We start from the raw sequence: 24,323 nt of genomic DNA, 5'->3' as shown, positions 1-24,323 counted from the left end.
GGCAATGGTATAAGAGGTTTGATTCTTATATGTTGAGGGTTGGGTATGTTAGACAGGTAGTTATGACAGTTGTGTTTACTTCAAATTGCTTAACAGTAGTGTATGTGTGATCCTTATGCTTGTAGTTAGAGGTTGAGTTGAAAGTGGTAAGTTCCAGTTATTGAAGATCCACACAGATGGAAATGCTGCAGATATGCTCACGAAGTTTGTTACATTAGCTAAGTTCAAGCACTGTCTGGACTTAGTTAATGTAGTCTCTTGTTGATTGTTGACAGAGCATCCCAGGATGTCGAGATGGAATGTTGTGCTTGGCCGTGATTAAAAGCTAAGGTGAAGATTGTTAAAAAATATGTTTTTATTTATTTATTTATTTATTGTGGCTTTTATCACAGTCGTTGAATCGTCTCTAAATCCAACGATTGTGTGGTGTCATATATATGTTTGTAAGTCATGGGAAAAAGAATGTATTTCTTGTCATTTTGTCTAAGGAGAACTAGAGGGGGCTTTCCCTCTAGGAAAATTTTTTCTTCACTAGTTTGACAGGTGAAGGGATGTACAGGGGATCTGGGATCGGGGAGATTCTGATCAGATCTTGTAGTGCTATCGTTCCATAATGGATTCTTCTCCAGGTGCACGCTTTGTGGACGTAAGCAATCTTGCCGAACCACGTAAAATCTCTCGTCTACATTTTTTCTAGGAATGTTCTTTGTGCTATTTATTTTGTTGATCGGAAGATTAAAATCGTTGCGCATCAACAGGAAGATCTCCCATTGTCCAAAGGATCTTTCTTTCAACCACCACGTACACCAACACCACTTCTCGTGCACCCCATCATCACCACTTGCACATGTCATTATAGGTTGCCTAACTCCTTACTCATCTCTTTAGGCTCAAATTTGCACAAACTCTTTGCTCTCCTCTCCTTGCTCAGATTTGCTCTTAGTTCCTTACTCTCCTTGCTTACATTCGCCCCTAACTCCTTGCTCACTTCTCCAAGCTCAGATATGCTCCTAGCTCCTTGCTCACCTTTCCAAGCTCACATATGCACCTAGCTCCTTGCTCACCTCTTCGGGTTCAGATATGCTTCAGGATCCTTGCTCCCTTCTCTAGGCTCAAATCTGCTCCTAAGCTGCCTAACTCCGCATGCACCTCTTTCGATCTCAAATTTGCGCCATTGCTCTCTAAGTGCCCTATCCTTAGTCGTTTTCAGCAGTTAGTTTCCAAACTTAAGTTGGTCTCTTTATCTCCTTGAGTTTGAGGGGGGGGTTAGCAAGATACATGTGTTTACATACCATGTATGAATAAATGTGTACATAGAGTGTATGAATTAGTCCATGTGATACATGTGTGCAAAATTTACCTTGTATGTAATTAGCCCATGTGAATATGTGATCCAAATTGTATAAATAGAGTCCTTTGAGGCCAAGAGGAAATATAACAATCAATCATTTATTCATTCTTTCCAAGCTATGTTTAGCTAACAAAAATAATATTATTTTTCAGAATTCTAGAGCTTTTTGAAATACACCATCCAAATGAAGCCAAAGAACAGAAGTGAGACGAGCATTATATGCAAGACAAGCTTTGAAGGAACTTATGTTTAATTTTTTACGAGAAGAGAATACAATAGAACAATGATTGTTGAATAAAAGAGCAACACCATGTGCATTATACCTTGTCGTTCATTCATCAGACTTTATGTGTAGTCAACAACCTGAAGTTCACTAAATGTGTCCCTTTTACCCCTTATAACTCTTGCCATATTGTCTCTTATTTCAAGAACCTGATAAACAAGTCAAAATTTAAGCACCATCAACATTAGCCCTATTTATGAAGAATGAATGGAAACTGATGCTTTGACAGAAAACACTAAAGGTTCTTTTTTTTTCCCCTCATGTCTCATGGTTTTGAAATCATTCCATTTCATTTTGCATGCATTTAGAAGCAAAATTCCCTCTTACACAAATTACAAAATAAAAATGCTTAGGTGCAAAGAACATTTGTTCATTCTTAAAATCATCAAGTCCGATGGCTAAAAGGTAAACTTTGTCATTCTTAATACCCAAATATCATCAAGTGCAAAACATGAATTAAGCACATATATTTGTTTAAAATAATATATGAAACACAATGACATAATTTCATTTCCATTGTGAAATCTAATGCACCTCATTAGATGAAAAGATGTAATAGGCGACATAAATCGTAACATCATGTGACATTTAGAAAGTATTCTTCAACACATGCGAGGTGTGTGCAATATTTCTATATTTGATTTGTTAATAAAATTAATTGATTCTACATTTTTTTAGTTCAATTTATTTTTGCAATTTAATTAAACTCTTTTTAACATTAGTCAATGATATTCTAATAAGGTAAAAAGTGGACACTTGAGAAAGAGTTATAGGTAGTACTGAATTAATTATGAATCATTTAATGGATTTTAATGTGTTAGCATAAATAGTCATAGACATTAGTATTTTCCTATATTCCATTAGTTTTCTATTTAACTAATATTTTTATGAGGATACTTAAAAATAAAAATAAAAATGGGAACCAAGGTGAGGAATCTCCCTTATACATGCATAGAACAGATAATGCATGGAAACATGAGAATTCTATCCCTCCATTTGGAAAAGCTTAGAATCAAGAGCATAGTCTCCCATGTAATTTGTAGTAACTGAATGTGACTAAGTTCTCAAGATTTTCTAAAATATCCAGTGTGTTGTTTATGGTGTGGCTCTTATACTTTGGATTTCATAAACAAAAAAGGAAGAAAAACATGAAGGGGCAGCACAACAATGACTCGTCGACGAGTGCCTTGTGCTCGTCGACGAATAGATACCAAGAGCCAGAAAATCTCACTCGTCGACGAATAGATACCAAGAGCCAGAAAATCTCAGAGTTAAAGACTCATCGACGAGAGGATAAACTAGTCGACGAGTGGTCATCTTTGACTTGCCGAAAAATCCCTTGTACTTGTCGACGAGTAGTTCTGGGCTGCGAGCAGTTTTTTGAATTTTGAATTTGAACGTTGGGGTGGTTGGGTAATTTGGGGGAAACCTCCGAGGGACTGTTATATATGTCATTTTGGGCATGCATTGATAGTGAGAGTAATCATTTGTGAAGTGTATTATGTACTTTGATATTTCCTTAGTGAAATTCTTGTGTCATTACTTCCGTCGATGTAGGCTTTGCCAAACCACGTAAATCTTGTTGTTGTGCTTGTTATTTCTTGTTTACTGGTTGTGATTGATTTGCTTGTTGCATTTTATTCCGCTGTGCATCCTTTATCCGATCATTATTCACAACAAATTGTTATCAAAGAGATTGTTGTTATGGCATCGGGATCATCTTCGGCAAGATTTGACATTGTCAAATTCGATGGAACCGGAAATTTTGGTTTATGGCAAAGGTGAGTCAAGGATATTCTTGTGCAACAAGGAATGGCTAAGACTCTATTTGATGTTCAACCGGATAGAATGGATGAGGAAACATGGGGAGATTTGAAAGCAAAGTCCGCTTCTACAATACGCTTGTGTTTGGCTGACGAAGTGCTCTATTGTGTGATGGAAGAGGATTCTCCAGCGGCTATATGGCAAAAGTTGGAAAGACGGTACATGTGCAAATCACTCAACAATAAACTTTTTCTTAAGCAGCGTCTTTATTGGCTTAAGATGGACGAAGGATCAAACTTATACCAACATATCAATGCCTTCAATCAAATTATAAGTGATTTGATGAGAGTTGATATTAAGTTTGATGAAGATGACAAAGCTTTGATGTTGTTGAACTCCTTGCCGTCAACTCATACCTATGAAAATCTAGTTACCACTCTTACGTAGGGAAAAGAGACTCTTGATCTAGAAGAGGTAACAAGTGCATTGCTGAATTTTCATCAAAGGCTGAAAATATGTGATGAAGGAGAAGGACTTGTGGTGAAAGGTCATAATGAGCGTGGCAAAGGAAAGTTCAAAAGTGGGTCAAGTCAGAAATCCCGCAATCAATCCAAGAAGAAAAAGGAAATCCGGTGTTATAAATGCGGTAAAAAGGGGCATGTGAAACCAGAGTGTCCGGATTGAAAGAAGGGAAATGCCGAAAAGCATGAGAGGATTTCGAAATCAGCGAATGTGGTTCAAGAAGGAGGTTCAGTTTGCAGCGATGGTGATGTTCTTTCAGTTTCATTGGGGTCGGATAACCTTACGGACTCTTAGATACTTGACTCGGCTTGTTCTTATCATATGACTCCAAACAAGGAGTGGTTCAGCACTTACAAGTTAGTAAATTTAGGTTCAGTTCTTATGGGTAATGATGTTTTTTGTAAGATCATTGGCATAGGAAGTGTTAAGATAAAAATGTTTGATGGTGCTGTGAGAACCTTGAACAATGTAAGACATATACCGGAGTTGAGGAAGAGTTTGATATCACTTGACACTTTGGATTGTAATGGTTTCAATTATAAGTCCGAAGGTGGAGGTATGAAAGTTTGGAAAGGAAATCTGACGGTGATGAAAGGGCGAAAATTATATGGGAATATCTACACATTGCAGGGAACTATAGTTGTAGGTGGAGCTGCAGCCGTAGATGCTGAATCTGATGAGACCATCTTGTGACATATGCATTTTGGGCATATGGGGGAACATGGTATGAAAGAATTACACAAGAGGAAACTCTTAAAGGATTTGAAATCATGTCATCTTGATTTTTGCAAAATTTGTGTACTTGGAGAACAAAACAGAGCAAAATTCAGGTCAGTTGTTCACAAAACGAAAGGTATTCTTGATTATGTGCATTCCGATATTTAGGACCCAGTTAAAGTTGCATCAAAGGGTGGACATGTGTATTATGTGAGTTTTATTGATGATTACTCACGGAAAGTCTGGGTATACTTCATGCGGCATAAGTCTAATACGTTTGCCAAGTTCAAGATTTGGAAGGCTAAAGTGGAAAACCAAACGGGGAGGAGAATCAAATACTTGAGGTTGGATAATAAGACCGAGTACGCTGATTCTCGATTTATGGAGTTTTGTGAGCAGCAGGGCACTAAGAGACATTTTACCGTTCGCCGGACACCTTAACAAAATGGTGTAGCTGAAAGGATAAACCAGACTCTGGCTAAAAGAGTTTGATGTCTCAAGCTTAATGCAGGGCTACCGAAGAACTTCTGGGCCGAAGCAATTAGTATGACTTGTTTTATGATAAATCGGTCATCAAGGGTGTCACTAGAGGGTAAAGTGGCAGAAGAGGTATGGACGGAAAATGCAGTAGACTACTCCAGATTGAAAGTATTCTGGTGTCCAGCCTATGTTCACGTGTCTAGTGAGGAGAGGTCTAAGCTTGACCCAAAATCTCGTCGTTGCATTTTTTTGAGATATCCGAAAGGTGTAAAGGGATACAAGTTGTAGGACCCAGTGGCAAACAAGGTGGTGATCAGTAGGGATGTAGTCTTTGATGAGAAGGCTATGGTGAAGCGTACTCAAGATAGTGATGAACAGAAACAGGAGCCAGAAAGCTGGGATAGTGATGAACATGTTGTGCAAGTGGAGTTGGAAGCTCAGGGCAACGAAAATTATCATGGTCTTATGGTTGCAGGGAGCTCAAGCTCGAGAAACCAGCAAGTTGACGATATTCCTATACGGAGATCTAGACGCACTATTAGACCTCCACCAAGGTATGAATTTGAAGAGTTAGTTTCTTATGCTTTTCTTACTAGTTACAACGATCCAACTACATTTCAAGAGGCAGTGCACGGCCAGGAAAAATGTAGGTGGATGGGAGCAATGATCAAAGAGATGGAATCACTTCATAAAAACCAAACTTGGGATTTGGTGGAGCTTCCATATGGGAAGAGACCGATAGGTTGCAAATGGGTATATAGGAAGAAGGAGGCAATTTCAGAAAAGGAATGAGAGAAATTCAAGGTACGGTTGGTGGCAAAAGGATACTCACAGAAGAAGGGGATAGATTATGATGAGATCTTTTCACCTGTGGTCCGACATACTTTGATCAGGAATGTGTTGGGTTTGGTAGCCCATTATGATCTTCATTTGGAACAAACAGATGTGAAGACGGCGTTTCTTCATGGTAATTTAGAGGAATAGATTTATATGGTACAGCCAAAAGGATTCAATGAACCAGGGAAAGAAAACTTAGCTTGTAAATTGAAGAAATCTCTCTACAGATTCTTCAAGGCAATGGTATAAAAGATTTGATTCTTATATGATCAAGATTGGCTACAAAAGGTGTGAGTGTGACTACTGCGTATATATGAATAAACTTGATGACGGTTCTCTTATTTTCTTGTTATTGTATGTCGATGACATGTTGATAGCTGCAAAAGATTTAACTGAGGTGAATCAATTAAAGGAACTGTTGCATGAGGAATTTGACATGAAGGATATTGGTTCAGCCAAGAAAATACTTGGGATGAAAATTCGCCGGAACAGAACTGCAGGGACGTTATGGCTATCTCAGGGCGGTTATGTGTATAAAGTGTTGGAGAGGTTTAGCATGGCTGATGCAAAACCGGCGTGTACACCTCTAGCGAGTCATTTTAAATTGTCTACTGCATATTGCCCAAGTTCGAATGAGGAAATCCGAGAGACATGTCAAAAGTTCCCTATGCTAGTGCAGTGGGGCGTTTAATGTATAACATGGTGTGTACGAGACCAAATTTGGCACATGTTGTGAACATAGTGAGTAAGTTTCTCTCTAATCCAAGAAGTCAGCATTGGGAAGCCGTCAATGGATTTTCAGATACTTACGGGGTACATCGGGATATGGCATTATGTTTGACAAGCAACAGGGTTGTCCTTCAGTTATGGGGTTTGTTGATGCTGACTATGCAGGAGATATAGATGACAGAAGGTGTACAACGGGTTATGTCTTTACCCTTGTAAGAGGACCTATATGTTGGAAATCCATGGTTCAATCTCTGGTAGCGTTGTCCATAACTGAGGCGAAATATATGGCAGTTGCCGAAACTGCAAAGGAAACCTTATGGCTTACCTGTTTAGTAAAAGAACTGGGATTACAGCAAGATGGAGTGGTGCTGCATTGTAATAGTCAGAGTGTCATTTACATGGCGAAGAATCAGGTATACCATACTAAAACCAAGCACATTGATGTGAGGGTCCACAGGGTTCGGGAATTGATTGCTTCAGGTGAGCTTGTGTTGGAGAAGGTTCACACGTCTGAAAATGCAGTGGATATTCTGACGAAATTGGTTACTTTTGAAAAGTTCAAGCATTGCTTGGACTTACTCCATGTCTCCAATTGATAGAAGGAAGACAAACCCAACCGAGCTTTTCAAGTTCAAGGTGAAGCAGTTGGACATGTTTTTCGGGATTCTTCTAAGGGACGTATAATAGCCAAGGTGGAGATTGTTGTTTATGGTGTGGCTTTCATACTTTGGATTTCATAAACAAAGAAGGAAGAAAAACATAAAGGGGCAACACAGCAGTGACTCGTTGACGAGTGCCCTGTGCTCGTCGACGAGTAGATACTGAGAGCCAGAAAATCTCAGAGTTAAAGACTCGTCGACGAGAGGATATACTTGTCGAGGAGTGGTCATCTTTGACTCATCGACGAATCCCATGTACTCATCAACGAGTAGTTCTGGGCTGCAAGCAGTTTTTTGAATTTTGAATTTGAACGTTTGGGTGGTTGGATAATTGGATGAAAACCTCCAAGGGACTGTTATATATGTCATTCTGGGTGTGTATTGATAGTGAGAGTGATCATTTGTGAAGTGTATTGTGTACTTTGATATTTTCTTAGAGAAATTCTTGTGCCATTGCTTATGTGGGTGTAGGCTTTGCCGAACCACGTAAATCTTGTTGTTGTGCTTGTTATTTCTTGTTTACTAGTTGTGATTGATTTGTTTGTTGCATTTTTGTTGACCTTATAGGTCAGATCCCATTTTGATTATAACAAATACCTTGGTACCTAATGTTTGATGAGTGTGTGTGCAGGATCAATTAGAGATTTCTATATGATGCATATGGACTTGAAGAAAATAAAACCCAGAATATTTATCTGTTATATTTTTTATTTTAATTGGGTCTATAATATTTAAGGCATTATGGTCTGTAATAATTAATAATCATGCATAATAGGGTTTAAGCTCAAAAAGACCTAGAATGACCCTAAGATCCACATGCATGCATAAACATATATGCTTTTATATGAATAGGGTGAATGTATAAGGGAATTGGAACCGAAATGCATTAAAAATGCATATTCGGTCGACCGAACCGAAATGTATAAAAACATTCGGTCGACTGAACTAGTCAGAGGTCAACATTTTGACCATAGTTCGGTCGACCGTACCATGCCAAGTTCATACAACTTGGTAGACCGAACTCCCACCGGGTCAACGTTTGACTCCTCAATCAACCGACCAGATTAATACGAGCAACGCTCTGGTCGACCGAATCCCGACGTGGGAGAATCCAACTGCTCGATCAACCGAACTACCTAGTTCAAAATCATCTAGTTGACCGAACCGTGTGGAATTGGAAAAATCGCCCTTGAGACCCTTAATTCGGTTGACCGAACTCTTAGTTCATTTTTTGCACGGTCGACCGAACTTTGTTACTTGGTCAACCAAACCTCAAGTTCGGTTGACTGGTGTTCTCGGGTTGGACAATTACTTTTACCGCAGTTAAATTTTTTAAACAGGATTAATTGTGCTAAAATATTTTAAAACAATCCTAATAATACCCTACATGTCCTAAACGGTCATAATTTGGCCAACTTCTATATATAGGGGCTCATTTGTGCAAATTAGCAATAGATTAGTAAGATCATTAACGAAAAATCCTCTCATTAGCTTAAGGATCTTAGCATTGATATTGCAAGATTCCTTAAGCATTCTTTTTGTGAGCAGAATATTTTACAAAACTCTTGTGGTAGATACATTTGAAAAAATATTTTTGAGTTCGTTTGAATACTATTGCTAACATCTTTGAAACACTAATTTGATATTGAGATTTGATACACTTTGCTTGTAGTGATCCTAAAAAAAAATAAAAATAAAAATAAAAATTTAAAAATAAAAATTAAAAATTTTAAAAATAAAAATAAAATTTTTAAAAATAAATAAATAATTATTATTAATTAAATAATATAATATAATAATAACATAATATTATAATAATATATATAATATATATAAAGTAAACAATCCTGAGGTTTCAATCTCAGGATTGAGATCACAGGCACTGAGATTGAAATCTCAGACATGCCATTGATGCCTCTCCCACTCAGTTCACTCCTCGTCTCCTCTCTCCCACTCTTCTCCATCTTGTTTCCGATATTTGGCCGATCAAAAATCCAAATATACCGTTGGGCTCTGCTCGTTGTCACCGACATTTCTACTAGAGCGGATTTGCCATGGGAGCGGCGTAGGCATATCTCCTGGGGTAAGACCAATATTCTTCATCTCTCCCACTCTTCTCCATCTCGTTTCCGATATTTGACCAATCAAAAATCTGAAAATATCGTTGGGCTTTGCTTGCCGCCACCGACATTTCTACTGGAGCGGATCTGTCGTGGGAGTGGTGTAGGCATATCTCCAGAGGTAAGACCAAATCTCAAACTTACCTCAATATCTTTTAAACTATAAGCCCTATTAACGAACGGAAATTGACAGGAGACTCGTGGGGAGATTCTCAACAATCTAGCCAAAATGGGTTTTCGAATTGGAGCATTGGGGTACCAATCCTAAATTGGGGGTAAGTTTGATAATTTAGACTTTTATTGGGTTATTTAGGGTATTTAGAACTTAGGAAAATTTTAGGAGAAGTTAGTTTAGGAATTGTGACGAATAATATAGTGAAATTTGAATTTCAGGGCTTAGGGTTTTTTGAATGCCAAGGGCGTAAGCCAGTGTGTTATCAAGTTTTTTCAGGAATCGGGTAAGGGGATTAAGTTAAGTCAGTAATTTTATGAAATTTGAATCAATTTAATTGTTATGTTTATATAAATTTATTTATTTATTCATTTGGGAATTTAAATATTATTTTGAAAATCAACCGTTCGAAATGGATTTTACAAACTTAAGATATATGGTATGGTATTTTTTAATAAAATGAACGGTGGAAAGTTTGTTTGTTTATATGGATATATTAAAATGTGCAAAATCGTGTAACAGATGATTTAATTCGTATGGATTATTGTATATCTGGATTTGGGATTTTGAAATACTGAATTGTTTGTAAAATACTGGAAATGCTTGTGAAAATACTGAAACTGTTTATGAAATGAAGGAGTTTGAACTAACAGCCAATGACAGGATGTTATTTGATTGGCCAAGGGCTATGATTATTATTTGACGGCCGAGGGCCGAGTTTTAATTGATGGCTATATGCCGGATTGTATTTTGTGGCCGGGGGCAAGATTTTTGGAATAACAAGAAATATATGTGAATTGATATTTTAAATGATGATTTCTATTATCTAAATTGCATGATATGCTCTAAGAACCCTAGGAACCAGTGTATTGTGAGCATGGTACCGTTGCTAGTTAGACCATGTGCACCCACACTGTCTGGTTAGAAGTGTAGGGGGTCCAGCCGACTGCCTGGATAGTAGTCAGAGGTGCGAGGCGAGTTGAGGCGCAAAGGGTCTTTGAAGCCGAGGCGCAAGGCGCGAGGCTGAGGCGCACAATTATTAAAATGGTATAAAATATCTATTTGGGGTAATTTATATATGAACATATGAATATCTAGTTATATTAGAATTTAAAATGCCAAAACATTCAATAACAAAATTGGAAATTTAATAAAATTGCCAAGACGAAGCCCAAAAGCATCAACAATTCAACATAGTTCAACATCAAAAGAAAAGAGTACAATAAAAGATTTCAAAATATAAAATCTAAAAATCCTCCTCAATCATCACTCATCACTCATCACTCGTCATCAACTAAGTCGGCGAAGATATCATCATCTTCCTCTTCATCATCAGAACTGTTTTCTCCAACATCTTTTTCCTCTTCCGTCTCCTCTGCACTATCCACTTGGATTTCATCCTCATCTACAAGTTCCAACATTGTGGTCCGACCCCTAGCACTGGTTGCACTACTAGATGAAGCCCTTCCTCTTCCTCTAGACGATGATAGCATATTTGTACTTATTCTTGATCTAGTGTGATGCGGGGGGTTATTTAGTCCAGCAGCTCTAGCAACAAAATCCCAAGTCAAATTATCATCTTCAAACACAAGTTCACCATCCTCATCAGAATCACCATCCATCCTACCAATCAACCACTCATTACTATCATCAATGTCCTTTAGAAGGATGGGATCAATGGTGTCACGTTTGTCGTATCGACGCCTCAGAGTTCGATTATATTTCACAAATACCAAATCATTCAAGCGTTGCTGGGATAGCCTATTTCTCCTTTTGCTATGAAGCTACAAAAAGTTTAAAATAATATGGTTAATAATGATCCTAAAAAGTAGTAGATTGGTAGTTCTTGTTCTTTAATAATTAATCCATGATATACTAATGACTTACATGTTGGAATATGCTCCAATTTCTTTCGCAGCCGGTAGCACTACACGTGAGGCTAAGAATTTTCACAGCAAAGTTTTGCAAGTTTGGAGTTGTTGATCCATATGCCATCCACCATTGCGCTGTTATAAAATAAATTTTAAATGAATACCTACTAGGTAAATAGAAAAAAATAATTTTAAAAAATAAAGAGGTAGTACAAATGCCACTTTACCTGGTGCTTTTGTCTTCCTTTGTCTCACTGCCAAACTAATTCCAAAGATGCCACTAGCGGCATTGTATTTTTCCAACTCATTTGAAACTTTATCTTGCATTTCAATAGTTGGCAGTAACCTTGCAATACATTTGTACAAACCCGTCATAATTTCTTCATCTTGCAAAATGTTGGGGTTTGAATAGAAAAATTCTGGATTCAAGTAGTGTGCAGCTGCATGCAACGGTTGATGAAGTTGGCATCCCCACCTCGTATCAATAATTTCAAATGCCTCCTTGAATTTATCCTCTCTCTCACCAAAAGCCTTAGCTATGGCTTCCTTAGCCCTATCCATTGCTTCATAAATGTATCCCATTGCAGGCTGCTTTTCCCCATCAACAAAACGGAGTACATGAACAAGTGGACCTGTTAACTTAAGAGCATAGACGATGGTACTCCAAAAAGTAGGCATCAAAACAATAGTAGCTGCTCTCTTGCCAGCCGCCTCCTTTGCCCATTTAGTAGTATTCCAATCTTTAGAAGTAAACATCTTCCTCAAATTGTTACTTTGAAGATGGATTGAATGAAGGGTGATGAAGGCAGTTGCAAATCTTGTAACTGCAGGTCTTAGCAACTCCTTTCCTCCAGTGAACTGTCTCATCAAGTTGACAACGCCAACACGATTATAGATATAGTCATTCAAAAAAATTGCCCTTTTCAAAGTTGCATGAATTGAAGGCATCTTCCCAATATCCTCCAAAATTAAATCAATGCAATGAGCAGCACACGGTGTCCAATATAAATGTGGCCTCTTTGCTTCTAACAATCTCCCTGTTCAAAAATCAAGGAATGAAACCATTAAAATATTAAAATAAACAATATATACACCATAGAAAGTAGTTCTAAAAATAAGTTCTTACCTGCTACAACATAGTTTGACGCATTGTCAGTTACCACTTGAATCACATTTGATTCTCCAATTTCCTCTACCATCTCATCAAGTAATCTATACATTCTATCTGCATTCTTGACAATATTAGAAGCATCAATAGACTTGATGAATACTGATCCCCTTGGAGAGTTTACTAAAAAGTTGATTATGTCCTTATTAGCAACTGAATCTCTCCAACCATCAGACATAATTGAGCAGCCATATTTTGTCCATTCCTCTTTATGGACCTTCAACAACTCTTTCATTCAACTAACTTCCTCCTTTAGGTAAGGAACTCTCACTTTATGATAGCTAAGTGGCTTTATTCCAGGACCATATTGTCCAATCGATTCAAGTGTCACTACAAAGCTGCTCAAACGTACAGCATTAAATGGTATCCCAGCATCATACATCCACCTAGCAAAATCTCCCATTGCCTTTTTTCTTAGTTCTTTCTTGCCTGCTTCATTTATTGATGTTTGCTTCATCTTCCCTTCTTTCCTAACTTGAACCGCTTTCTTTGGATCGGGAGTAAAAAACAAGCCTATAGCCCCTTCTATTTTGGTTTCTTCAAGTTGGATTGATATGATCTTTTACTTCCATCACTAGTAAGCACTCTCTTGCCACGAATGTCAATTTCTTGAACTTCATCTTCTTCATCTTCACCGTAATTATCTATATCATCAAAGTCGGGCAATAACTCATTTTCCTCCTTTTCCATATCTTTCTTCAACATATACTCTTTAATCTCCTCACGTACATGAGCAGGGCACTTAGAGCATTCTTTCACATTTCGAAATCCTCCGACAATGTGTTGTTTTGCCCGAAATATTCCTCACCTGGTGACTTTAGCACAAAAATTGCAAGTCAAATTATTTCTATTTTTTTTATCCTCCAAATGTGCATACTTCCATGCGGGATCTTTCTTCGCCAAGGCCTCACATCCATAACTAGAATCCATTTAAGATTTTAGACTTGGTATCTCGTATCCTAACTGAAAAAACAATGCATCATATATTTATAATTTAAGACTTACATAATGCATTTCTAAACAAATTAAAAAACAGTAGCTAAATTTCAATAAAAAGAATAAATATTATGTATTAGTTATAATTACATTAATTAAACTTAATATTATAAATTAAAAAACAGTAGCTAAATTTCTGTAAAAAAAATAAATATTATGTTATTAGTTATAATTTATAAGCTTACATTAATTAAACTATATATTATAAATTAAAAAACAGTAAGCTTACATATAAAGAAGAAGAAGAAGAAGAAGAAAAAAAAAAAGAGCAGTCAGCAGTCAGCAGCACGCAGCAAGCATGCAGCAGGAAGAAGAAGAAGAAGAGAAGCAGCAGGCAGCAGGACGCAAGAAGCAGCAGCAGCAGCAGAAGAAGAAGAAGAAGAAGAAGAAGAAGAAGAGAAGAGAAGCAGCAGGCAGCAGGACGCAAGCAGCAGCAGCAGCAGAAAAAGAAGAAGAAGAAGAAGAAGAGAAGCAGCAAGCAATAGGATGCAAGCAGAAGAAGAAGAAGAAGAAGAAGACTTACAAAGGTTCGAAGGCTTAAAGACGATCTCTAGCTGGTTCGAAATGTTGAAGGCGACGTGACAAACTCACGTCGTGCTCGAAGGCAGTCAGACGAACTCACGACTGCTTCGAAGGCAGGCAGACGAACTCGCGAGGGCTCCGGCTGGTTCGAAAAGAAGTCGCGCAGGTCGTGCTTCTTCAAAATGTTGAAGATGAACTCACGATCCTGGTCGAAGCTCAAAGACGAAGTCGCGAAGGCTTTCGGCCGGTTCAAAGGCTCGCAAACGAACTCACGAAGGGCTTCGAAGGGTCGAAAGGGGCTAGGGCTCTGTTTGTTTGAGTCGAATGAGGGATATGAGTCTGGCTTGGGCTATTTCTCTCCTTTAAATGGCTTAAAAATACACAAGGCGCGCCTCACTGCGCCTCGTCTCGCCTGAGGTCGCCTCTTGCAGGTCGCCTCGCCCCACCTGGTATGAGGCGGAAGACATCACCTCACTGTGCCTTGCGCCTAGGCGCGCTTCTAACTACTATGACTGCCTATGTGAGATTGAAGTAAGGGCGTCGAACCTGCAACTTTACTGTGGATGCCTGCAGATGTGTTTGCAGAGAATGTTGTATTTGACTTTATTTGGGCTGATCACCCAGGCTTAGTCCAGCTTTCGGGCCGCACAACCCGTGCCATGAGGAAGGTAAATGGCGTGTTTGTCACAGGGAGTGTCTTATATGCATATTTGTTAATTTATGTGAATATGGTTAATTAATAAGATAACTTCGAGAGCTTATTGAGAAAGATGAGTACCCTGATAGCAGTAATGGTACTAGAGCAGAGGGAAGCTACTTGTATGGGCAGGTAATCTTCCCTATCCTCGGCTAATTGTGTGTGTGTGTGTGTGTGTGTAAATTAAGAATGTTTTCATAAATGTGTTTATTTACTTAGTGAACTGGTTATTTTCTATACACTAAATGCATGCTAACCACACACTAACATTAACTTAGTTTTTCCTTTATTGAGCTGTGCCTCACCCCTACTTTACAAACTGTCTTTTCAGGGAATCCTAGAGATTGAATCTAGCAGGCTAGAGGAGCCGGGCTAGTGGTGTAAATTTTATGTAGGTAGTGTGTAGATAGAGATTTTATTTTTGTTTAGTTTTATGGGATGTAATTATGTGAAAATGGATATATTTGTGTATAAAAATAGTTAGAACTCTAGAAATGTAATTTGAGGATTTTTTATTTTATTTTCGCTACGTATGTGTGTTTTATATATGATGAACAAGGTATTAGGAACACAGATGTCACTAAAGTAACACTCCGGGCCCACGTGGTGGGTCGGGGTCGTTACATTGCTTTCAAAGATTAGCTTGTAAAACACTCTGCGCATATTTGAGATTATACATCCTACTGAGTGTTGATAGCACACATACATCATTGAGCTTATAAATCCTATATTTATTGATGTGCATTGATTGATTGATATTGGTACAAATCTACTTGTTGGAGAAGCATACATTTTGTACACTGTTTGTATTGTGAAATTTGTTGTATTCCAAGCGTGACATGAGGGGGCGGTAATCCAACTCGGTAAGAATTGGCTGTAAAGGTTGAGATCAGCTCTGTGTTAATTGACCTGGTTGTAAAGGTTGAAGTCAACCCTGTGCTAATTGACCAGTTTGTATTAGGTACCGCACCACCCATTAAGTAAGCCTATAGTGTAATCTTTGTGCTGGTGAGCCAAGGTGGGGATGAGGCAGTATTGGCCGAACCTCGATAACATTTCTTGTGTCGCATTTAATTTCCACACTTAAATTTACGCACTTGAATGTTGTCATTTTAATTATGGTGAATGATTCAAAAATACTGAGATTGCTTCAATTGCTTTACATTCTTACTCAGTTTGAATTCTATTGAATTGGTTAATGGCTAGAAAGACCCTAGGTTGAGAAATACTAATTGTGATTTGTATTTGACCTAGGAAAGCTTGAAATTCCAATTCACCCCCCCCCCCTTTTGGGAATACACCAAAGCTATCAATTTTATTCCGCTGTGCATCCTTTCTACGATCATTATTCACAACACAGTGTATGCTGAAGTAGTCATATTAGTTGAATCTTCTTACATGTACATGTTGAGCTACTAAGGAGTCGTTTGGTATCACTATCAAAAATTAGATAAACAAAGACCAAAAATGAAAACCAAAACCAGAAACAGAAACAAAGAACTAGAAACCAACAACCTGTTTGGTTTACATTTATAAAACTAATACAAATTAAAAAAACTCTCATTTTCATATTTAACTCAAAATATTATAAAAATATGATTAAAACAATAAAATTACGAATAATACACATTAAAAAAATACTATAATAAAAAGAAATTTTATTATAATTATTTTACTTAATTGTTCTGCTTTCAAAATTTACTTTGCAATAAAAATTTTATTAGACATTACAATTGAAAAATAGTAAAAACATTTTGTAATTGGCTTTATTATTATTTTTTAAAATTTATGATATTTTTATTTTTCTATGATCGTATAAATTGGCGGAAAATGATTCATATAGCCGACCCCACTTAGTGGGACTAAGGCTTGGTTTTGTTGTTGTTGTTGTTGTATGATATTTTTATTTTAATTATATTTAAATTTATATGATCATTTAATTTTTATTTTAATTTAAAAGTGTATAAAATGAATAATTTAATCTAAAAAAAACTAGTTCTAGATGTTAAAATTCTAACAACAGATTGTCAAAACAACTAAAAATCATAAAATCTGGTTTTCAGTTTTTTGACAAACAATTGAAAACTAGTAATAGAAACAGACAACTGAGAACAAAAACAAACACATTTTTATAATCTATTTTTTTCATTGTAGACAAACAAAAATAGAAAACAGGAAACATCAACGATACCAAACAGGCCCTAAAAAATTTAGTTTACCTCTGGTCTTGAATTAAGAACTCCACTGGACATCCCCACATCAACACGCCATATGCTACAGTTGTATTTACTACACAGTAAAAGCAAAATCCACAAATAAAATTAAATCCAAAGCAGATAAATTCAAGCCAGAATACAATGATTAGTAAGTTCCCTAATTCAGATGAACGTGATTAGATATACCCTGAGTTCCTCCAAATAAAGGAGCAAGTAAATATGACTGCCTACCAATTTACTCCTGCAATTTGTGGAGTATGCCCCACTACCATTGCCTTTGCTCCCACAGCCTGCAGTGTCTCCTCTAAAATTGAAGCTATCTGACAAGCAGACAAATCAGTTCCAAGATCCATAGTTTCTCATAGCATAATGTTTTAAAATTTAAAATTGAATCACTCCCTCAGGAAAAAAAAAAAATAGATAATAAATTGAGCAATGAACTAGATCAAGCAACGAAACCAACATATCATTCTGATCAAACCAGCCCAGTTTCCTCAATTTCCAAGAAGCTTATTTATTCAACCAAGGAGAAGATCAAGTAGGATTGCATCTGCCAACTTGAGAAATCCCACATGCTCTCAAAATTTTAAAATTGGAACACTTTTCAGGTGAAAAGTAAGATCCACCAGAGTTTACAAGTCAAATGACTTTGCACAAAGTATGAAGAGAATAGTGATGCCATCAAAGTTTACTTGCCTGCTTAATCTGGTAGCCCTCCAAATCTGAAATATCCCTTGAGAATAAGCGATTCCAAACAACACTGTCATAGCCTCTGGTGGCTATGAAGGGGATGTGAAGGCTACTATCAATCTCATAGTCATCTTTCATCCATTGAGATACCTCCCTGTTCATCCTCTCTATGCCATAGTCAACTGTGAAAGTGTGAAAATTCCTATCAATATTTCAAAGAAAGAAGATAAAAACTTGTGCATAGCTCAGAATTGGCATATTTTCAAATGGAAGCATTATTTTTACCATGGTGAGGAAGAAGGCCACCATGGCAGAAGACCCAGTCATCGACTTTAAGAACAACGGCATGTCGTGCCAACTCACATGCCAATGGACCCCCCGGTCTTAGGAGGGTTGATCTTGCACTGAACCCCTTTTGCTTCTGTCCTAATATTAGGATAACTTTATCAAAACAACTAAGAAAAAAGCAGTACAGAAAGGGAAAGTAATTGCTTTTTATATTTTTTTCCCCCTTTTTCCCCTGGGGGAGGAGTTATGTAAGAGGGAAAGCAATCAAACTTGAAAATGTTATTATCATTACAGACAAGTTAACAATATGTTTTACTTAACAATCGCATGCGTGCAAAAAGTAATTATGCATGCTTTCAATTTTTCTAGTTATATTTATGCATTCTTCACAGGTAGCCACAAGGTTAGGCAGCCAGTTTTGAATTTGATAACTAGTGTTTGTGTTTTAAGTGTTCTGATTGACATATTTCAAGCGCATATACTAATTGTTGTCGAGGCATTTACATATTTGTGACTTCTCAATAGATTAAGACATGGACGTGGTTCACTGTTATTTCCTACAATTGGCTAGAAAATTAGTTGGTTAGTACAATCAAGAAAAACCTTCCTTTTTGGGTTATTGAGCTTAATCATTTGGATGATGAAGAAATTAAATTTGATATGTTCATTTCAAGTTTATGACGTCCTATGATTGACTTTTGAGTAGAACTGTATGTTGAAGGGAGTTGAGCTGAACTGTACAAATGGAAATCCCAATCAGATTTGAGTAACTCTAATTCTGACAGAATGTGAACATGCAGGCAATTTTCTCTATATTATGTTATTTTCATGCAGTTAATTTGAAGATATAATTTCGATTTCCAAGAAAAATTCTTATAGAATATTATCATAATGGAGTTTTTCTGAAGAATATCATGCAAGATTCATTGAACAATTTGGACCAATCAGAGGCTCAAAGTATAAACTAAATGGGATCAAAATTTGAGCAAACTACATAATCATGGTTTAAATCATGCACTAATGAAGATATTGTGAAGATATCTAAAGGTTTAGAAAGTCTTGGTTCTTGCCAAGAATATCTATATCAGATCATGAGAAGATTTTTTGTGGCTGCAACATGCTTTCAAAAAGTTCATTTTTGAATTCTTCCTGAGACTTGGCACATTGTCGGGGTTGAAGCTTCAATAAGGAACATTATGTTGTTTTTTGTCTCACATTGATAGAATAGTTCCACATTGGTATAAAAAGTTGTTTTGAATTTTTTGTATTATTTGTCCCACATTGGAGAGAAGTGTTTTTTGGACTTGAGGTTAAATCTATATAAAAAGCTCAACTCTCCATTTGTAAAACACACCTCAAAGTTGTACTTTGTCAAGAAGTAGTGGATTGATCGTCGGCGCCCGAGGACGTCGGCAATTTTATACCGAACCTCGTTAATTTCTCATCTTGTTCTTTTTACTGTTTTATATTAGTTTCTGCATTGCTTTAGTTTCTTATATATTCAATATTAATAGTTGTAGTATTGGTGTTTGACACAAGTGGGGTGTCCGGCACAACAATTGGTATTAGAGCTAGGTTGAATAGTGTCAATACGGAGGTGTTCCTTTGTTAGGATCCTTGATTCCACATTTGATGCCTAACAAAGACCTTGTCTAAGCGAGTGCTCAGAGACTATTGCGACTCAGTTGCTCCCTAGAGGTCAGACTGGTCAAAGTGAAATTTCATAAGATAAAACAGAGTAGACACAGTTGATACGTACTATTCATCCTAGACCTTTTGCTTTGTTGGTTGCTATTGAATATATAGAAGATGGCAGAAACTAGTGCAGCAGTAAAAGAAACTTTGCCCACACGAACTCCAATCCCTTCGGCTTCGACATCATCATCAAAGACGATAGCTAATGCTTGGTTTGAGGTGGAGAAATTTGATGGTACCAATAATTTTGGTATGTGGCAATGTGAGGTGATGGACATCTTGTATCAGCAAGAATTAAATATTGCTTTGGATGATAAACCAATAGATATAGGTGACAGAGATTGAGAAAAGATCAATTATTAGGCATGTAGTATGATTCGTCTGTGTCTCACTAAAAATCAGAAATATTGTGTTACGAGGGAGACATCTGCAAAGAAATTGTGGAAGACATTAGAAGATACATTTATGACCAAGAGTCTGGAAAATCGACTCTATTTGAAAAAGAAATTGTTTCGCTTCCAGTATCAACCAGGTATTTCGATTAATGACCACATAAATGCTTTCAATAAAATTTTGGCCGATTTTTTAAATTTGGATGAAAAGGTGAAAGATGAGGATAAAATCATATTGTTACTGAATTCTCTCCCTAATTATTATGAACATCTAACTACCCCTTTATTGTATGGAAAAGATGTTAGAGATGGAGCCAGAGACAGCTGGAGATGATGCGTTGCTGAGTCAAGAAAACGCGTGGAATTATCTCTTCATTATCATCCCCATTGTAACTCTCATTTGTGATTAATTTTTATCTTAAATGTAATTTATTCCAAGCCACTATAAAAGGAGGGCTGTGAAAGATGTATTATATTGAAGCACAGTAGCTCAGAATAGCACAGAGAGTGCAGAGAGAGCTGAAAGGAAGAAGGGAGGAAAAAAGAGAGAGAGAGAGTATTGTAACATTTTTCCGGCGAGTTATTGAATAGTTGGTGTGTGCTCCATGGACGTAGGTCGTTCTTGACCGAACCACGTCAATTCTTGGTGTCATTTTCTTCTGGATGCTCACAGGGTCCTAACAAGTGGTATCAATGCCCGATTGGAGCAGAAAATCCAGATCAGAAGTGATCCCGAAATTCAGAGCTCTGTCCAGTAGATCGAAAGTGTGTACACTTTCGAGGCCACCATCGTATTCTTCTTGCCGAGACGAAGAGAAGGGTACCCGCCGGAGCTCGAACGGAGTTCAGACAAGCCCGCACGCACCCCCACACGCCTTGCCAGAGCAAGACGTTTCTTCACGCACCGTCCACGCACCGGCCAACATCTCCTCACGCGCTGCACGCACCGCACGCGTCTTCTTCACCCATTCCGCCTCAACCCAACCCGAAGAGAACTCGACCCGACACTGCAGGTGACTCAGATTCGGGTGAACCCGAAATCCAGTTCCTGACCCTGGTCTGTCCTCAGCACCAGCAGGGCCACGTCAGCAGGAGTGCCATGTGGCAGAGGCGACACGTCAGCAGGCGCTGCCACGTCATCAAGTGGGTCCCACTGACACGTCAGCGCCACGTCAACAGGTGGACCCCACTGCCACGTCAGCAGGTAGACCCCACTGCCACGTCAGTAGCACGTCGCAGTGCCACGTCATCGGTTTGACCAAGTTTGACTGAAAACTTTGATTGAGCTTTTTAGGGTTTGGGTTCGTTTTTCGAGCGACTCAAACCATTTCTAGGGTTTTCGATCGTTACGGATCCATCCGTGGTATCCATTTGAGCTAATTCCATCTCTAGATTAGCGAATCGAGATGTCGACTGAAAAGAGTTCAAAAATCGAAATGTTCAACGGGAACAATTTCGGTTTCTAAAAGATGCAGATAGAAGACTATTTGTTTGGGAAGGAATTGCACTTACCGTTGAAGGGTAAGCCAACATCCATGAACGAGGACGAGTGGGAGTTGCTTGATCGAAAAGCCCTCAGAGCCATCAGAATGACGTTGTCGAAATCTGTGGCGTTCAATATTAAGCATATAACATCCACCAAGTCTCTGATGGATGCGCTCTCAAATATGTATGAGCAGCCTTCAGTCGCAAACAAGGTACATCTCATGAAAAGACTATTTACCATGAATATGTCTGCAAATGAGAGTTTCAGCAGGCATCTGAATAACTTCAATGAGTTGTCTGATCAACTTGCCTCAGTCGGGATAACGTTTGATGATGAGATTCGGGCTCTACTGATTCTCAGTCAGCTGCCTGAAAATTGGAATGGTGTCTTCACTGCCATCAGTAGCTCCGCAGGAAAATCGAAGCTTGTATACGATGAGGTCGTCAGCATGATTTTGACAGAGGAAATAAGAATGCAGCCGAACCATAGCTCCAATTCGAGTTCGGCCTTGAACATGGATAATCGAGGCAGAGGAAACAGGCATGGACGATCAAACAACCGCGGCAGATCTAGGCCCAGGCGGTCTCAATCCGGAAATCCCAGGGTACTCAGGACACTAGTTCTCAGAGCACTAAAGCTATTGAGTGCTGGAACTGTGGAAAGACTGGTCATTACAAGAACCAGTGCAAGAGTCAGAAGAAGGAATTCGAGACGAGGGCAAAGACAGAAGCAAATATTGCTTCCGAGAATGATGAGATGTTGATCTGCTCTTCGGAGAGCAAGCAAGAGTCTTGGGTCTTAGACTCCGGAGCCTCATTTCATGCCACATGCTGCAGAGGTTGCCTAGACGAGTACACACCAAGTAATTTTGGTAAGGTGTACCTTGGCAATGATCAACCTTGCGACATAACCAGCAAGGGAGTTGTGAAGATCAGTATAAACGGGTCAGTATGGAAGCTGAAAGATGTCAGGTATATTCCAGACCTGAGAAAGAATTTGATCTCAGTTGGTCAGCTGGCAAATGAGGGATACACGACGAAATTCATTGGCGATGAATGGAAAGTCTCAAAGGGTGTAAATGGAAAGTCTCAAAGGGTGTACTAACGATTGTGTGAGGTAAGAAAAACGGAACACTTTTTTTAACCTCCAATGCCTCCATGTCTATTTCAGTTGCTGCAGAAAATGACGACAGCAACATCTGGCATCAACGACTTGATCACATAAGTGAGATAGGACTCAGGGTGATGCACTCAAAGGAAAAATTGAGTGGTCTACAATTAGTGCAGGTTGACATGTGTGAGAATTGTATAGTCATGAAACAGAAAAGGGTTAGTTTCCAAATAAACACCCATGAATGTATTGGGACACATCAGCAGAATACTGAGAATCCTCAGGTGGAGGAACCAGTGGAGCAGATTGTCGCACCACCATCTCCTAATCCAGCTCCGGAGCTTAGGAGATCTACTCGGTCTCATATACCAGACAGAAGGTATATTGATTACTTACTTCCTACAGATGGAGGAGTGCTCGAATGCTACGATGAAGCATGTCAGGTGGCAGATACGAGCAAGTGGGAGCTTGCGATGAAGGATGAGATGAAATCCCTCACCTCCAACAGAATGTGGAAGTTGCCCAAAGGCCTTCATAACAAGTGGGTGTATAGAATCGAAGAGGAGCACGACGGCTTCAGAAGGTACAAGCCTCAGTTGGAAGTCAAAGGTTTTGAGCAGAAGAAAGGGATTGACTACACCGGCTTTTTTACACCAGTTGTGAAGTTGACAGCCATCAGATTAGTCCGCAAAAATCGAGCAAATAGAAAGGTGGCAACTACAGAGAAACTGAAGCTGTGTTCAACTTTAGTTGGTCTTCATGCTTGAAGACACATATTATGAGCACATCATTTATTCATGATACTCTGATTGAGAAGGTGTCTCTGTCTCCAAGTGGGAGATTGTTAGAGATGGAGCCAGAGACAGCTGGAGATGATGCATTGCTGAGTCAAGAAAACGCGTGGAATTATCTCTTCATTATCATCCCCATTGTAACTCTCATTTGTGATTAATTTTTATCTTAAATGTAATTTATTCCAAGCCACTATAAAAGGAGGGCTGTGGAAGATGTATTATATTGAAGCACAGTAGCTTAGAATAGCACAGAGAGTGCAGAGAGAGCTGAGAGGAAGAAGGGAGGAAGAGAGAGAGAGAGAGAGAGTATTGTAACATTTTTCCGGCGAGTTATTTAATAGTTGGTGTGTGCTCCGTGGACGTAGGTCGTTCTTGACCGAACCACGTAAATTCTTGGTGTCATTTTCTTCTGGATGCTCACAGGGTCCTAACAAAAGATAAAGTTACTTATGATGTTGTTTGTATTGCATTGATTAGTACTAAATGCAGAAAGAATGATCAGAGGGTCCATAAGGAAATAGAAGAAGCACTAACAATAAAGGGACGTTCTCAGAGTCGTATGCTTGGAAGGAGAAGTAAATCTCATGGGAGGAGTAAATCTCATGGGAGACCTGCTAAAGATGAATGCGCATTTTGTCGTGAGAGAGGGCATTGGAAGAAAGATTGCCCTAAATTACAGCAGAAGAATAAGGGGAAAGCACATTCTAATGCCAATATAGCCAATGATGATGGAAGTGAGTCAGATTTTTCTCTTGTTGGAACAT

The 24,323-nt window shown here is 38.3% G+C and overlaps 2 protein-coding genes across 5 annotated transcripts in view; both read right to left on the bottom strand.

Annotated features, from left to right (window-relative positions):
* Nucleotides 1-24,323, bottom strand: part of LOC131148522 (shewanella-like protein phosphatase 1) — a 42,703-nt gene that overhangs the window by 5,639 nt on the left and 12,741 nt on the right. Inside the window, exons 5-9 of one of the 4 annotated variants that reach the window (XM_058098269.1) lie at nt 18,080-18,215; nt 17,801-17,976; nt 17,336-17,424; nt 17,108-17,177; nt 1,673-1,783 (exon numbers count right to left, since the gene is read on the bottom strand). In XM_058098269.1, coding sequence (XP_057954252.1) covers nt 1,697-1,783; nt 17,108-17,177; nt 17,336-17,424; nt 17,801-17,976; nt 18,080-18,215 — 558 coding nt within the window. In that variant the 3' untranslated portion in view covers nt 1,673-1,696. Of the gene's footprint in view, nt 1-1,672; nt 1,784-17,107; nt 17,178-17,335; nt 17,425-17,796; nt 17,977-18,079; nt 18,216-24,323 lie in introns of those variants that run through there. The other 3 variants (XM_058098268.1, XM_058098271.1, XM_058098270.1) reach the window with 3 other exon arrangements.
* LOC131148521 (uncharacterized) lies at nt 10,761-14,012 on the bottom strand. Its single transcript, XM_058098267.1, has 4 exons — nt 12,632-14,012; nt 11,733-12,542; nt 11,522-11,640; nt 10,761-11,418 (listed from the first exon to the last, which is right to left on the bottom strand). Exons 1-4 carry the CDS (start codon nt 12,906-12,908, stop codon nt 10,915-10,917), a joined length of 1,710 nt encoding a protein of 569 aa, XP_057954250.1. The 5' UTR covers nt 12,909-14,012; the 3' UTR covers nt 10,761-10,914.

This window comes from Malania oleifera, chromosome 2 (genome assembly GCF_029873635.1).
Source record: "Malania oleifera isolate guangnan ecotype guangnan chromosome 2, ASM2987363v1, whole genome shotgun sequence".
Taxonomy (NCBI): domain Eukaryota; kingdom Viridiplantae; phylum Streptophyta; class Magnoliopsida; order Santalales; family Ximeniaceae; genus Malania; species Malania oleifera.
This window is presented reverse-complemented; position numbering and strand designations above follow the sequence as displayed.